The sequence below is a fragment of the Zootermopsis nevadensis genome, unplaced genomic scaffold, assembly GCF_977971745.1.
Source record: "Zootermopsis nevadensis isolate Lab colony 2312 unplaced genomic scaffold, Znev_1.0 Znev_ptg000025l, whole genome shotgun sequence".
Taxonomy (NCBI): domain Eukaryota; kingdom Metazoa; phylum Arthropoda; class Insecta; order Blattodea; family Termopsidae; genus Zootermopsis; species Zootermopsis nevadensis.
In genome coordinates, this window is record NW_028259157.1 from 6076732 (window position 1) to 6094923 (window position 18192).

The 18192-nt window shown below is 39.5% G+C and overlaps 1 protein-coding gene across 1 annotated transcript in view; it reads right to left on the bottom strand.

The window, feature by feature from the left end:
* The window catches only part of LOC110828902 (secreted frizzled-related protein 2-like), a 35023-nt gene extending 17404 nt beyond the window's left edge, over positions 1 to 17619 (bottom strand). Inside the window, exon 1 of the mRNA XM_022062064.2 lies at positions 16976 to 17619. Within this exon, the coding sequence (XP_021917756.1) occupies positions 16976 to 17468 (493 nt within the window). The 5' untranslated portion in view covers positions 17469 to 17619. The remainder of the gene's footprint in view (positions 1 to 16975) is intronic.
* Between the last annotated feature and the right edge of the window lie 573 nt (positions 17620 to 18192).

The following is an 18192-nucleotide window of genomic DNA, read 5'->3' on the forward strand; positions in this document are numbered from 1 at the left end:
AGGGTGAAGCTATCCATTCAGGTCCATCTAGTGACAATGTTAGAAACGCACGGAGCCTTGCCTTACGTAGCACACATGCCACATGGAATTTTGCTTAGACACAACCTCAGTCTTGCCTTGATTGCTATATCTGTAAACAATTACCGGCCTTCGCACCTTCCTGTGGCAATGCCTACACATAACAAGCGTAAAATATCACGTGTCTCTACAAGAAATTGAATAATGTTTAAAGAGTGATTGTTTGAAACCGAGTTTCTGCAAAAAAGAAGCTTCTTGTTTGGAAGGTTAGGGGTTCGAATCTCAGTCCAGAAACCGGCATTTCGAATAAGGTATTCGTGGTTTCCCCAGTTCCTCGATTAAAATGTTGGGACAATACATCAAAACAGGTCACAGTCGCTTCATTGAACATCCCTGCCTCTCATTACTCAATCGTTCAAATATATATATATCAACTGGATACAACATACCGTACGCAAATGAAAACGACTATTTAATTAACAGATAATCTGTAAATAATTATTCAAAAAAAGTTAATTTAAACTGCAAATTCGAAAGAGCATGAACACTGACACACATTTTTTCTACATATTCAACGCTAGATAACAAGTGAGCATGAGTCAATTGTCCAGTTCCTTCTTTATCCGATGAAACATGTAAATGAACTTGAATACGTGTCGAGAATAAAGAAAGGGGCGGGGGAGGGTAAACAGCGAACACTAAGCCTAAACACGACGCCATGGAGGCGTGTAAATATGGCTGCCAGCCTTCAATACGGGCAATGGAAAAGAGAGCACGAATCAGCTGGTGTCAGTAAAGGGACAGTTAAGTAATGTACAAAATATTTTTACCCAGGGCTAATTTTAGAAAGTTTTCATTTGTGGGTTTGTAGACAATGCATAAATTTTCTTTCCTATATTTTTTAAAAAAAAATAATACTTGCATTTTCGAACTGAGAAAATTGTTTATTTTTAATTAAAATATGGATATTTCTCTAATAATGTTCAGCTAGAATGCTGTACTAAAAATAAGAGTATACAGATTTTCCAAACGGATTCGTTGTGATCTTTCATCTGTCACTGGTATTTATGTCAATTTATTGGCAATAAGAGTGTATCACAAAGCCAATAAGCAAAGATACTACTCTGCACAAATACTAATCACTTTCCTTGCATTTCGTTAACTGTGCATCACACCAAATTCTAAACACTTTCTCGAACATAACTTCATTCTCTCGAAGTCTCTACCACATCTAATATTAAGCAAAATGAGAAATAAAGAGTGTAAACTCTTGAGTTTGCTGTTTATGCTTTTAAGTAAATGCGTTGACGGGGGTCCTGCCTCGACCTCGGGCGGGACCCTGGAGCAACTGCGCCCTGGTTAATCCGGTTTTGTCCTTACTGCTTGTAAAGTACATAAAACAAAAGGAACAGAAGCCCTGGGATGGCTGAAATAAAGAGTACTAAGAGAATCTCGTATCTCTGTTAAGTTTCTTAGAAATGGTAGTTCGTGACACATGCATTCACGTGGCCCCTCATGTCAATACCACTCGGAAGAACGGGTTAAAGCTGGCATACACACTTTACAGTCCGTCCAGGACATTCCTATTCTACTGAGATGTAAAGTGGCTGATTATACAGGATGATCGAAAAGTCACGAAACACACGTTCTAGTTGTCAAAAAAAGATCACATTAAAATCAGGAAACAAAAAGCAATGTTGCATTGTGTGTTGGAAATGTCCGCCGAGTTCAGAGATGCAAGCATTCTCCACTCTTTTCCTCCTATCTGATGCAAAACCGGCGAAGAGTTTCTGCAAAGACGGAAACGGTTCACCAGACGAGATACTGTCGATTTGTTTGACACATAAACTGTATCTTGAAACTCATTCTGGCAAGTAAGAACGAGATGCCAGGTGGAGTTCGACAATGAACTCTGGTTTCACATGTGAAAAAAGACATCCTAGCACTTCGACTCTGAAGACAACTGTCGTCGGACTGGCGCGAGCAGGTTACAGCGTGACGTGACGTACGTGGGCATTGTGTGTTTCTTAATCAAATCGGATTTTATTGATTTAATGTGCGTTGAGTGACTTTTTCGACTACTTAAAAGGTTTTCTTATGAAAAGCAAAATTTGTTATATAACGATTGAAATAAATATAGCATTTTGTTTAAGAAAACTTTTGTATAGGAGCCACTTGCAAGACTGGAAATAGGTGGCCGATGGTAGGTTAGTCAACGAACACGGGTTATTTACCGTATAATAACGTAATGGACTTTTGGGTTCCATAAAGGTAAGGAATTTCTTGGCCAGTTGAATAACATTCACCATTTCTAACAGTGTCCTGTAAAATGGACGGGGTGGTTATATGACTGTCTCTTAGTGGTTTCATTGATGTATTTGTCTAAAAATTGTCAGAATTTCCTGTAGTTGTAAGTTGTAAAATAATTTACAGCCCAGGCCTGAAATGGGTTGTTCTATTGACGATGTAGCTACTGTAAGGTTTCTTACCGATTTAAGAAATTCTTTACATTTTTGTTATTATATTGCTTACTGGCATTCTCTACCTATGCATAATAACTCTTTACACCAAATACTTTACCCACGGAGTGTATTTATGGGTATTGTATGATTCGCAGAATAAACAGTATTATTTCCGTAACCAGCATTAACCAATTGATAACAAATGGATTTTTTATTGTTATGTAGGTGAACTTCTGCTTCGAAAGGTTAAGCAGTTTTTTTAAAAAATAGCAATAAGTGCTTTCTGTTTTGAAATGAGAAGTGGAGCACCTTGCTTCTTTTCCAGAATCAGCAAATGACATTTCCTCGTTCTATTTTTCAAGCACAAACAGCAGTCGAATGCCTTTACTGTACTGTATGTAGTTTGTACTCCGATTAGCGATTTTTGCTTGTGTCTTCCCAAGCACACCAGTCCTAGTATTAAAAAAAGACGATGCATGAAGCACTTTATTGAACTTTTGGATTTAAAAATAAAACTGTTAAATGTGCTAGTTTCTTAGCATTATTAGTATGAATTCAATATGTTAATAAACTGTGCAAAGGTTATGCACTATGAGTTTTAAACGGTTTAAAATTATATTCTCATAAAAGTAGACTAAAACCACCAAATCACATTACTTCGAAATGTTTCTCATTATCAATTCTGGTTCAATTGCTTTGTGAGCAATTAAAAAATAATAAAAAACACAACTGTTCTTCAATATGAAGATTAGTTGGTCAATATTTTTTGAAGAAATAATCGCTGTTTATTATAAGAGCCACAAGGTACCGATAAATACAAACTGCAGAGTTATTGATTGTTACAGCAGGTGGTACGCATAGTTACCACTCGGCTTTAAAAGGTTACTAGGAAATAGTCCCTAAGAAACACGATGTGACGTTTGAAAAGGAAAATACGAAACTTGGTTCATTAAATAATATGATCCAGCACATAAGATAAAATACCAGATCTCTCAAATCCAAGAATCTGCATGTGGCTGCACGTTCCTTTATGCAAATTAGTCAGTTATGGAGATACAGTGACTGGATATCCCAAGCCAAGACTTTGCAATTCACATTTCTCTGACCACTACATAATAGCGTGCTATTAAGCAAGTGATACCAGCATTCGCCAGCCTGATTTACATAAACTACATTTCATCTACCGTACTAACAACTTCTATACAGACGATATACAAATCCACATCAGCACACGAGCTGTCCAACTGGACCCCACCTTCATTAGAATCAATAACTGTCTCGAATTTATTAACGTTTTATATATTGCACATGGCTGAGTTGCTTCAGAAATAGAACTTGTTCGATTTGCCATCTCGACAAATAAAGGGCAAAGGTAACAGAACATTTTTATATTAAGTTCTTTTAAAATGAACCTGTACATGTCACCCGAAAGAAAGAAATATCAATACGTTAATCTCAACAGGGGGTATAAACCAAATCCCCGAATATCAGAGGCTCGCGACCTTTTCAGACCTGGGGCCAGATTCGTCATTTTCTAATCGAATCGCGGTCCGTTGTGTTATAAAAGATAGCAATGTATTGATATTCGTGAAAATGTATGTAAATCTCACAAACTCACTACTGAAAATAGGTTTACACACTACTCAGACACTGTCTTTATCGAAATCAGAAATTTTATAGATATTTACCATTGATTTTGCTTGATTAATTTTTCAATATCAGGTTTAATTTCAGTTTCTACGATTCGCATACGTCCCTTCAAGTGTTTAATAGTAAGACATATCGCCCTGATTATGGAGGTAGCAAGTACCTCTGAAATATTGGTAAACTTCTACCAAACTACACGGATCTTTAGTCATTAAGTTGGACAGTTTCTCACGGCAACAGACGGTCCTACTGTCAAATACTGACGTCATTAACAAAGTGTACTTTCTAATATCAGGCAACTATTTCTCTCCATACACTTGACGTGATAACAAATTTGCGTTGGCCGCACGAAAATTATCGGAGGGCCGCGGATAGAGAATACCTGGTGTACACGATCAAAATATGAGAAATTTATCTTTTTGATAACGTATTTACCAATTGCAGGTTCCGCATTGCAGAAATACAAGAAGCGCTGTCCTAACCAAACTTACCTAAAAATGAATCGTGTGCGAATGATTGTGAGCGAGGGAGAGAGGACGAAGTTGTCGTAGCCTGATTAAATGTTCTGTCCCGACATTTAGTGTCTTGGGGTTCGACGGTTCTTAGGACCTAAGAGGAATGAATTGACAGCGACAAGAGGCAGAAGAGAACTGAATAATGAAAATGAACATTAGTGAAATAGGAGGAAGGATGTGGGCTGAATGCATGCGATTCAGGATCTGTTGGATGGCTCTTGTGAAATGGCAATGAACCTCCTTGTTCCATAAAAAACAGGGAATTTCGTATTTATTTTAGCGCCCCTACGCATCTGAAGGAAGACTCTATCCCATGGAGTTAGTATCCTGGCATTTTCAAGGACGAACTGAGGAAATAACTAACAACTGAACTGTGTGGCATTAGTTAAAAGAGACCTCTCGTAATTATCCATACATTAGTCTGCAGGCTCTGAGTAAAACCACAAGTCAGTACAGCAAGTAGCTCGACCAAGATCCAAACCAGGTACTTCTTGAATGAAAGCCAGCATGTTGATTATTCTCTTCCCGATGTGTGAGATTTCAATTATTTGTATAAAATGTAATAATCGTCATGAACGGTGAAATGGGACGAAATTGGTTGCGTCCTTCTTCAATGAAGGATCCCGGTTCGTCCCTCAACCGTTTCAACTCAAGTAAGGTTATAAAGGCTTACCACATTACATACCAAATCACGAATTGTAAAGTGTAAAGTTGTGTGCCCATAAACCTGTGTACATACATAATCTATGCTTGTACTATTCTTCACAATTCACTGCGCATTTCAATTACGTTTTCTTACATTTATTATAGTTCATAAAACTTGGCAGATTAGCAACACTTCGGAAAGAAGAAATAACGAGCATAACAGACAGATAAATTATTAAAATTGAAACTGTCTATTCTCTAAAGACGCGGTATGTGACAACTGTAAAAAAACATTAAAAATATCGAGGCAGAGACCATTTAAGGAACAGCAGCTCATGTCTGTGATATGAGAAACAATGACATTAATGTTTATTGAGTCTATTGGCTCTTGCGATTTATAGAGTTGGACGTGACTCCTTGATCTTATCTGCCGGTTTCTGATAATATTTATGTTCACCTTTTGCTCTATCCATTTTGTATTCTTTTATTACTCGAGAGAAAGATTGGTAGAACAAATCTCACTTCAGTTATCATATTCCGATAATTATTGTTAAATGTGTATAAAACATTTGAAATCAAAAATCCGGTGTAGCGAACCACCGGACTGAACGACCGAGGTTAAATCCCTGACAGGGGCAAAGTATTTTTCTTCTAGCTTCCGCATCCAGACCGGTTCGGGGAGTACAGGGGGCCCTTTCACTGGCGATTGAGCGCAACAGGGGAGTGACGCTGACCACTCACCCCTATCTAATGCCGAGTTCAAGAATAAATAGGAGCTACTCTCCCCTCAAGCACCTCCATGGCGTGTAGCATTACATTTTTACTTTACTTTACCCTACCTCTCAAATACAAGTCACAAGCTCTGTTCCTAGAATAAACCTGCTCGGTAATTAGTATGCATGAAAGCAGTGCCACAGTAGGTTATAACAGCACTTGATAGCTAGCGTTAAAAAAGGGCTGGCAACGTTACAACCAGATGTAATGCAGCTAAACCGGAGGTCTATGTCTTAATTGCACTTCGGATAATTTAACGGCTCCATTTCAACTGCAGACGTTACAATGCGCCATACGATCGGGAATTGCGAACAAGTAAGTGCATGGAAGGAGATAATCGTAAATTGTTTGAAGACGTTGTTTGTTCTTTCCATCAACGTCATGCAAAGTTTTTACAAGATGCTGAATGAGATGGGATGACAATAGTGAAAATTAAGAAAAGTAACAGAGGCTGTTTATTTTTCACAGCAACGGATGTCAGTATGAAAATATGGCGTTTCTATATGTTCTACTTCCGTATTAGAATAGTCCAGATTATTCAAGGATTGCCAACGCGTGGAAAACGAAACACGCAAAGACCAGCAGCTCCAGTTAGTGTTGTAAAATTCGGGTTGATGAACTCATAAATAATAACGGAATAAGTAGCCTCATTGTCATAATAGACTGGGACTAAGTAAAATCCGTCCACGATAGGTGTCCACACAAAGGCGATGCTACTTCAAATTTCAGTGGGTATCCATCAGAGAAAAGGGTATAATAAATAACATCTTGAATCGTATCGTAACACGCAATGAGATGAGGATGACGGCTCCATCACTTTACTTCCGAAAGCAAACTTTCTAGTATCAAGCGGAGTCTCCTCCACTGAGAAAGTTCAAGAGCGTGCATCAGCAAACATGGTGATGGCTATCGTGTTCTGTGATGCTAAAGATGTTTGTTATTCGTGAGGATTTCCCGGAATAGTGTCTTTCAATTAATGCTGGTTACTGGAGCAGACAGTTAAAAAAACCTCGGTGAAACGAGCTCTAGGGACGACGACCAGATCTCCTACTTACAAATATTTTCTCCACAGCAACGTCCGTCCACACATTCAAATCTGACTGTACACATTTCGCTGAACTGCGGAGAGGATTTTTTTCCTAAGTCGTGATTTCTCACCGTGTGACTTCCAGCTGAGCTGCTTACAGAAGAATACTTATGTAACTTAAGAAATTCATGGCGAATAACTACAAATGCAGTAAAGGAACACCATGCTGGACACTGTTTGGGGTCGATGTGATACACGACGTTTCGGGAGTTGGCTGTACTTCATTGGCGTTTTTTATATTATTAGTGGCAACAGTGAGGATCAAATCCAGGACCTATCGAATTCTAAGTTAGTACGCTAATCACTGGACCAACGGTGTGGCCACCATTGATACAAAACTTTAGAGAATCACCAATTGCACTAGGAGAGTGGGGTTTATATCAACCAAAAGATTCATTTTTCAGAACTAGAATTTGAAAACATCCACAATATTGGAAGAAGAATTTTTTAAGGACGGAAAAGTAGCTGAAAAAGTGAACGCAGTATTATTGTGCTGTATTAATTGTTCTATTCATTTTAACAATGACTATCAAACACAGCTACGTACTGATGGGCAGCATACAGGTCTGTTTATTATTACGACAGAAAGGAGCTACTCATGTAGAACACTGAACTCAAAACTAATTGACCAATAAAGACATATTGAAAAAATAAAGTTCAGAAGTGTAACGAATTTAAAATGTTACAAATTGTTGTTGTTTTATTATATCGCGTGTTTCGTAAAGGTTAGAGATTTGGTACTTCGTTTAGAAGGAAGAACAAAGTAAATGTTCCTGAAATGAAGGCAGGAATATCATGACTTAAAACGATTTAAGTAACAGAAACAAATTAACTGTGAGAACTTCAAAAATGTAAAGATGACTATCTTCTGAGATGTTGCACCGAGTGGTCTGGTAGCTAAACATCGTTTCAGAGGTATTTGATACGACCATCATCAGGGCGACGAGTGATGACGGAGGCAGTAAGCACCCTTGAAACGTCGGTAGATTTCTACCAGACTACATGACACAACATCCCAGAAAACAATCATCTTCTAGCTTTACCTTACCGCCACATGTAAATCATAATGACGCGGTGCTTATTCAAAGGCACATTTAATTGACAAAGACGTAATGGAATAAAAATACAAGATTTGTAGCCAGTCTCTCTTTCTACTAATAGCATGTTAATACATTAGAAACCGTTTTACTGCATTTAAGAATGCTGTAAATTAATCGAGGCTCATACTAACATTCTTAAATTATAAAAACCTGGAACGCCAAGCAGTCAGGAAGTCTTATTGACAGAAAAACTCGGCACTCTTTCGTTCATTTTAAACAGCCTGTACGTTCTGCTAAGGCTGTTTCAGCATTTCGCTTTCAGTACCTGTGAACTTCACAACAATAATAAAAAAAGAAACCCGTCGCAATTTCCCATCCCTTCCTCCGCCGCCCCAACGACGCTATTGTATCTTCTATCCATCCTTTTATAATTTATAACGTTGCAGCTGTCCGATTTTGAAAATAAATCTCCGTTGACGTCAGGGACGTTGCAATGCGTCTCTTGAAGATTTCTGTCTCCTGGGTTGTTGCGCCGTATAGTATGGTATATATGTTTACCAACGTTTCAGAGGTCATACTGCCTCCGTCATCAGGGCGAGTCACTAACGTGTGTAAAATGTTCTGAAGTACTTAAATTCAGCGTTTTGGAAATCCGTTCCAGCCAATTCCGATTCCGTAACCAAGAAATGGAGGCAGGCAGCCGCGTCCAGCGACTGCTGAATCCAAGTGCACTTAAGTACGGTGCCTTAATTATTCAAATTCTGGTATAATAATTGAGTGCAACTCAGTAAACTGAAACCATGGACAGAGGTCGGCATTCCTTGCGTTTGTATTAACCCCAATAGAGCCAAGACTCAAACTCGCTCACAGAATGCTGCCTCATGTTGAACTGACTGAGGAAATAATGTATGTGTTGTGGCATTCATCATTCAACACTGCTCGAAAGTGCTTCTCTGGAATTGTTCCTGCCTGCGCCAGCTTTCTGTCTGCCTAGTAAAGGCGTTTCTACAGAATTTATAAATGTTCTAGAGGAGAGGATTTAGAGATCCACATATAATTCTGAAGCCATAACTATGATTGAAAGTATAGTCATTTCAGATAACGAAGTAAGTATCTAAGAGTAGATTGAGAAGTTTAAACACTGTTAATATCAACTCGCAACTCTACCGTTACTGAACCAGTTTCATCCACCTTTCACCCTCACAACCTGTTTCTGTAATATCCATATTAATGCTATGTTCCCATCTCCTTCTAGAGTCTTCCAGAAAGCTTTTCCCACCAGAATTGTGTTATCTGTAACAGATCACAGCATCCAAAAATTTACTATCCTTACAATACTAGGTGATCTGTATAAATAAGGAAGTTTCACGTTTGTACGCTAATTGCCCATTTGAATTATTTCTCTTAGGACTATGTCTAAATATTTGCCTAAGTTATTTTGGTTTCAAACACATGTAGTTGATGTTATCTCCTCAAAGTAAGATTTATGTTTAGCCCTCATGTCCAGATAGGATCTAGGACCCAGCCTCTAACCCAGTAGGCACCGAGGGTAAACTGGCTGAAGACTGAACCTGTCCTCTCACCTCTACAGTGTGTACGTTTATAATGCTCGCAACTTTACATGTCTTCCTGACGTGGTTCTTAGGTACATGAAAAACGCATTAGAATGTTATTTCTAAGCATATTCCTAAATGTACAGACACCACTGTGATAATATCTACCTTTAACTACGGATATATGAAATTTCATATCGATACCGGAGAGGATCATATCGATATAGAATAATTTTACCAGTTTAAAAAAATTGTATTTCCTCTAGCACCTAATTAACTTCAATATGGAACATTATATTTTGCCACTGTTGAAATTACAAATCGTTGTTCATAAATTCACATTCTGTAAAGTTCCAGTACTAATTAAAGCGCTGTGTTTAGGTATCAGTGATATGATCAGATGAAGTTTCGTGATTGGCTGTTGACATTTTACGAAGAAAATACCGTCTGCAAAGTTTCCTACAATATTCTGCAAAGGTTAGGTCAAGTTTAAACTTTTAGTCTATAATTTTCTTCTTAATAAATAGTAAAAGTATCAAGCTACGCTAAGTTTACAATACGATACAAAAATTCTGATAGTTATTTAGGTTGGTATAAAACTGTTTTACCACACATCTTAGCTGTTTATCTTGTACGAGCATTTCATGAACATTTTATCGGTTCCAGTGCTTACTTTATATATTTTAGCGCTTTCTGGGTAGAACCTAGACTTCATTCGTCGAACGTGGTCTTCCGGCTTATAGTCTTTCTTGCAGGTGGTTACCAAAGTTTCGGCGTCACGTATACGTCGCTACCCTTCCCAAACGTTAACCACCTACAAGACCAAACTTGATATCTCAGTTACTATAAATCTTTTTTTGTTTATGGTTGAACAAAATTATATCTTGCATTGCCTAGCATCTAATAGGCTAATTAATACTTTCAACACGACAACCGAGAATGCGCGCAATTCTCATCGACTTCGCGAGGAAGTGACGTCTTCAAATGCTTCCTTCACATTTTTAACTTGCTTTAACATATTACCCCAGGCTTCTCCCTATCTTACTCCGTTTGACGTTTCTTTCCGAACAGCAGACATATGATGTTGGTTCTATACATTTCACTATTTTCAAAGCTAATGCCACAAATATCGAGACTTTAGTTACAACAAACCTGGCTCTGACAAACTGATTATTTTCTTTGAACATGCTGTGTAATGCATTTTATCAGAGACCGACGTCTGTTTATCTGCCAGTTCTCCGTGAGTGAGCATCATCATCAAGTCTTTCTTCGAAGCATCCTCGATTCGACTGTGTGAATTAGACAAAACTTGACAGTAGTTAATTTGCCCTAGCTTCTCCTAGGTTGGGTAAATAAGTGGTAGACACACAGGTTCTATTCTGCGCTTACGGTTTTAGACTGCCCGAACAATGGGATCGCGGGTTCGAATCCTGCTCGGGGCATGGATGCATTTGTATGTTTTCTGTTTTATCGTATGTAGGTAGAGGACTTTCGATGGCCGATCCACATACTCCTACCAAGTATGTAAAAGGTTTACATTCAGAATTAATTTTGATTCGGAACAATCCAGTGGATCTTATCGTGAAAGATGAAAAACAAAACTGCTCAATGACTAAAAATCATACAGGCCCACCTAATAAGAAAGGTAGAAAGATTCAACAGCTTCTGAGAGCAGGGGTTAGTCACTGCAGACGAGCCAACCTAGAAGTCTCTAGTTTACCCATATGTTACGTTGGTTCTCCGACTCTGTGCTATTAGAAATCCACACCTCGAAGGTGTGTCACAGGTTCCAACATAGAACAAAGTTATACAATGCAGTTCCTGAGTATACTGATCAAGATAAGAAAGGAATGTGTCAAATGGTCAGTTAGAAAATAGCTTGGAGACAGACGTCATCCTTCTCCTAAACCTATGGAAAGAATACTGGTGTTTCCAAATCAGTGAAGCCACACACGATTTATGCTGTGATGCTTAGGTAAAAGGATGATTTGGCCTTTATCTTAACCCTCTAGAGCCGAAGCTTTTCTAAATAATACGTATTTAAGAATTCAGTCCGTACCGCAAAGAAATCACGACTTCTCGTCATTACAAAAATCAACTTCTCAAAGCTGGTTACAATGAGAATCATATCCACAAAAACAAAATGAAGAGTTACTGACTGTTGAAGCAGGCGGTGTCATTTGGTGTTAAACGGTATTCACTCGTTGATTCATAAAGCGTTACTGATAACGAACATAAACTACAACAGGCTCATTCTTATGTGTCTTATTGTTTTGTGTCTTATTGTAGGTCACTGCCACCGGGTAAAAACCTATTTGCAGTCAATAATAAATAATAATTCCTACATCAATCACCGCCATCCGTGAATCTCAAGTATTCGCGGTTTGAAATTTGTATCCAGTTTTTATAATCGCGGTATTTTGGCTTTATGTTTGTGTACACACGGAACAAATCGGTAGATTCTGCACTAAGACAACCATATTTTTTAGGCCTAAACGATGTTTCGGGAGTCGGCTCTACTCCCGTCTTTGGGAAATTTGTGTCATGTACTAGTAAAACTTAGAGTTTTCACATTTTTAATATTAGTAACTATTGCTTGAATCGAAACAGGGACCTCTTCAGTATTAGTAGCCTACGGTGGAAAAAAAGTACTTGTTTAAGAAATCTGTTATTGCAGTGATAGTAATTCACTTTAAGACGGGAGTAGAACCAATTCCCGAAACGTCGTGTGTGTCAAATATACCTCAAACAATGATCAATGCCCAACATAAATACAGTATAATGAATCTACAATTGTTATGGGCCATTAGAGAACTTTGTAGCCAACCTTAGTTTTAACTTATTTATGAAGAGGCTCTCTGTAGGCTCCATTCACTCCCTGCTAATCGCTCTTACCATATCAAGCCAACATCGACGCAGATACAATTCGCATTAACTGGAACACGTCCCTGTGACAGCAAGATGGCATCCGTCATCATGGCCTGTCTTTCTGAGATACGTGATACGCGGTGTCTTTGACATGACAATAAGTTTTGTCAGAAAATTGTATTAATATAACAAGGAACTTCGTAATCAAATCAAGGAGGGTAACATGGACGAGACGTGTGGTCCACATGAGGGAGATGAAAATTGCGTACAAAATTTTCTGCGGTAAACCTGAAGAGAAGAGTCCACCAGAAAGACTTAGGCGTAGATGGGAGGGTGGATGCGTAGGTGTGGATTAGATTCATCTGGCTTACGACAGATACCAATGGCGGAACTGCGAACACGACTATGAACCTTTGGGTTCCATAAACGTCGGGAGATTTCTTTGTTAGCTGAACAATTTTCAACGAGTAGTTTGTTAATTATTATCCATCTTGCCATTTGCATTGAGTTTGTAGGAACAAGTAAAATTTCTGGTAATGTCTACGTAACCCTTAATATTACACAAGAGACATGTTAATAGAATTCCTCTTAGTGATCAATAAAGGGAAAAACCTATTATAAACTTTCCCGAATACCAATGAAAGGTCCCACAATAAAGTCAATATTTGTTTTGAGCAAAATGCTAATATACTGTCGTGATCTTTTCTGCGTTCTGCTTACACCAAACGAACTCTCGTACGCAGCGAACCACTAGCAAAGTAATAATATATTAACGAACGTTTTTATTCCGTGGCCACAGTCATCATTTTGTGTTCAAAGCAAATATTTATGTAAGCCCAAAATTTATACACACATCCTAATAAACTACAATACTTTCAAGAATTTTAAAGTAAACGTTCTACCGTCGCGTGGGATACGTCACAAATTCCTTATGTATTCTGCTGATAGTTACAACACATGTGTTACACTCTGGGAAGAAAGGGTTAAGAAAATACTTATAACCACCACACACAGTTAAATACGAAACCACTATAAAATTTTCACTCTGCTCATAACTAACAAAATATTTCACACTTGCGTAGGTATTCCAGTTACCAAATCTTATACACTAACAGCTGTATTATGTTCGGATGGACCAGGTGTTGCTGTACATATTGCCCCTCCTTCTTGCTTTCTTTAATGACGTTCCCTCAATTGTACGTATTAAACAGTCTCACACTTCAAAGGGGAATTTTGAAGAATGTAAAAAAAATTGTCGGTGTCTGTGTTGAGGGACTATTTACTTGGAGGTATTGAAGTAAATCATGAAAACCCTCAATGAGTACACGATATATCCAAGCCGAGAATCGAAACCAGGACCTTCGGATACGAGTCAGGAATGCTGACCATATAATAGCGACTTTCGTGAATAAAATAACAGCTATGAAACGAACAAGAAATTTAGAGAAAACTTTACAGGTAAAATATTAGTGGCGTGGAGTGAAATAAGAGAATACATTTATATTACATAGGCTATACGGGGAGTAATATGAATGAGACAGGCGAGATTAAAAAGCAAGATCAACAGAAAACTCATAGCAAGCTAAAAATGTTATCAGGATGTGAATGTAGGATTTGAGGTTGAGTCTTCTGGGATGCAGCGCCGTGTAGTCTGGTAGAAGTTTATGTCCTACATAGGTGTATGTGTTGTGGACTTCGGCGTTTTAAAACATAGACTGAATCACATAAGCTTTCAAACTGAATAACATTTCCTGAATTTATTTTATTTGAAGTCAGTACTAATAATGTACAGTGCTGAAAGGTAAATAATCAGAAAGAGAGTGAAAATAAAACACGAACGATTGATATGAAACAGATGCAAAGCAGAAGAAACTAAATGAGAGAAGACTAGAAAGGAGACAATCAAATAGGGTTTAAGGTTCATGGATCCTTAACCCTCTAAAGCCTTGTGGTAACTATACGTAACACCTGCTTTAGCAGTCATTAATTCACTTCATTTGTGGGTTTCATATGATTCTCAGAATAAACAGGAATTATTTCCTTTTATAATATCAACAAATTGATCTTTGTAATGGATATGGGTTTTGTTTTCTTTGCGATATGGACGGAATGTATAGCTTAATTATTGTTGAGACAAGCTTTGACTTCAAAGAGTTAAAGCAGTTGTACTCAAGACGATTACAGTGGTTTTTACATGTTGAAACAATGAAAAGAAAACTTGCAAAGAGTCCTGGAATTACAACTGAGATAGTTTACTCAGGTGAAACGTAGAGGAATCGTGAGAAATGAGGTAGAAGGAAACAAAAGTGGGGCGACAGGGAGATTTGAAGGCGTGTTAACCTATCTATTGATTCCTTAGCGAAACGAAGCCAGAGGAAGGTTTGGGCCTCCAGCAGTCTTGAGGGTCTATGAAAGCTACGATCCTGAATTGGTAGATGGAGGCCATTAGGAATTTTCACCGGCGTTTTAGCCGGAGATACTGTAAAATGAAACAAGAAAAACCAGAACAGCCGAGCTAGGAATCCAACCAAGAAGTACTTTAATCTTGTAGCCCGAGTATCGAAAACCTGGAGGTCCGATACCTCCTGCGGATGTTCTGTGTTCTAAATTTACTTACGATTAAGTGTTGCTTATGTGCCTACGTGTTACGTCATAACGGCATAAATGCGTCATGAAGATAAAGTGAACAGATATATAAAACTTGAAAAAAGCCTGATATACTGGAATTTTCCTGGAGGTACTGAAGAAACCCAAGACAATTCTCAGCCAGTACAGCCGTTAGCACGGTCGACATTCGAAGCACGTATCTCCGGAATACAAGTCTGGATCATTAACGCTGCACTAACTTGATCGCTCGCGTTTTAAAAAAGCTCTCATGATCGCTCGTTTGTTTGTTTTTTCTTCGCTTTTAAGATATCTGAATCTGATACGTGACCATGAAAAGCAAAGCTCTGTAACCTGCTTAATGCAGGCGAGCTGAGGGGCAAACTTTATTTCATGCACCTAGTTAGACCTGTTCCCAGCCATGAATAATTTATTGCTTGTGTGGGAGTCTAAGAAAGAAGCTTCTTGTGACTGACACGATGCAAGGCATTCATCACAATTAGACACGCTGCTTCTGCCATTAGCAAAGTTAAATGTTCGTAGCACACTGGCGCAACTCGGGATGCGTGTGGGATCAGAGATATTTTTTCTTCGCTAGATAATTTTTCTTTGTTACAGTGTCATATTTACAGAACACTAGAAATCAAGATATGCAAAGGTATATATAGTCCATCTTTTCCTAAGATGTTTATGTTGGCTGTCTAACAACCAAGCTTGTCGGTCTATTATTTCGTTAATTATTATCCACATAGAAAAAGTGTAAAATAAATGTAGTTTCGTATTTTGTGTCATGTACCAACTGTTTGTATATTGATCCATAAAACCCACAAATAACTACGGTGCCTTCATCAGAATTCCTTCGTGTAAATAAATTGCCTATAACTGAAAAACTATTGAAGATCAAGTGTTGTTTTCACTTTTGGGAATTTGTAAACCACCGACTTAATTAAGCATCCGGCGTGAGACCTCAGTGAACCTGTCCTCCAGGTTGACTCCAGATTTTTTAGGCATGCCAAAATATTCAAAGACGTTTATAGGGCGCCATACGAAACAAGGACACGGGTTTCAAATGACATTATTTGACGACAGCTGCATTTGAATTTCGTTTGCTGAAGGTGTGTGAGCAGCGTGCTATCCAAACATCCCGTCTCACTGAGATAATTATGCTGAACAGACGTGTCTCAGAAAGGTTATTTGTTTATATGGAAGGAAGTGGATGATGCCTAATTTGAGATTCTAGCGAGATATTTGGCAGGAAAACCGGTCTCTGGCCCCAGACTGGAACCCGGGATCTCCCGAATACGAAGCAGAAGTAAAAAGCATTTGGCCTCTACATTCGATACGGTGAGATTAAAACGAAATGTCCACGGATGAATTTTGCCTGACGACAGTTCTTGACTAATAATTAATTGCATATAGTTACGGACACGAAGCATGCAAAATGCCCCTCTTCCTTGAAGTGCCAACAGGCGAGACGTGTCACTTCATTTCACTCTATCACCCCGTTGCTGGAGGAGACAGCTGCCTCTGCATTCAATACCGGTATGTCTAGGGGTGTCCAATCCCTAACCGCTGTCTAGTAGTGATAGAAACTAAAAAGTCTGCGAGCTACTCAGTTCAAAACACCACTGATTCCTACCACCAAACCTTCGATATTCTCTTCTAATTTCCAAATGAATTTGTTGTTACCGTTTTTGAAGCAAAATTCGCGTGTTCATGTTGCCTCAGCTCTTGGGCCCACACAAAACACAAATGTACTCACCGCTTTCAGGGTCGAACTTGGACTGTGGGGCGATGCACATGTCGTTGTCCGGCGGGAACTTGCTGCAATTGAACATTTCCGGCCAGGGGTAGCCATACATCGTCATGCGGCCCTCGCAGCCTTGCTTCACTTTCTCACAGAGGCTCCGACACGGATAAATCGGGCGATCGAGGCAGACGGGACTGAAGAGGGAGCACAGAAACAGCTGGATGTCGGGGTGGCAGCGGATGTTGTTGAGGGCCACCCACGAGCTCGCCTGATGGGAGACTTCTGCCATCGTGTCATGGTCCAGCAGGTTCGGAAGTCGCATCTTATTGTAGCCTATCCCGTGACACAGACTCATGTTGCGTGGAATGTCCACACAGGTAGGCTGCGTGGACCGGGTCCCAGGCATCCCCCACGTCTCGTAGTAGCCTCTGGCTCCCGACATCACCAGGGCGACAAGTAACACGCTGGCTGGAGCCATCGTCCTCCTACGAACGTCGTTTCGCATACGACTACTTGGGTGGATTGCCTGCTTGCCTGCTCGGAGTGGATTGCCTTGAGTTTGGGTCTAGTTACGTCCCCACCAGCGAGCCAGTGCTCTCGCCGCACGAGCATCATTCCACCCTCCACATCGCCGAAACCAACTCTGACTGAGGGGCAAGAGTGATTATCTGACTGTTACTCACTCAATTAGGAGCAGACAGCCTCCCGCACCCCCGCCTCGAACCCACGTGACTCGGAAATGACCAATCACGACCGTGGGTTGTCCACGTGGGGCTACACACCGCCCATGCGCCACCCATCAAAATATCCCAGCTACTTAATTTCCACGTGACATCACTCACTCGACAGGCCAAACGTCATTCGTTTTGTGGGGATAGTCTGCTGCAGAACTCTGCAAATAGAAATTGCTCAACATGTCATTGGTTCCTCCTTCTATCCGCCACGAGCATAAACAAGGTATGAGGGCGCGGAGGTAAAGCTCCACTCATTCCTAACCCCGACACTTGCTGTAGAAGTCTTCAGCTTCACGATCCGTCCGCCTTACATTCGAGGAAGAGCCTCTAGTCTAGTGAGTAGAAGGCTGGGTGGTTCCACGGTCAATGAAAATTAACCAGAACAGTACGTAGGCCTGCTAATGTACCACGATCCAACCGTGGCGACTGAGATTTCTGTGAGATCGGTGAACTTCAGTGTACGTTTAGGGTCTACGAAGTAACTTCTACTCGTAA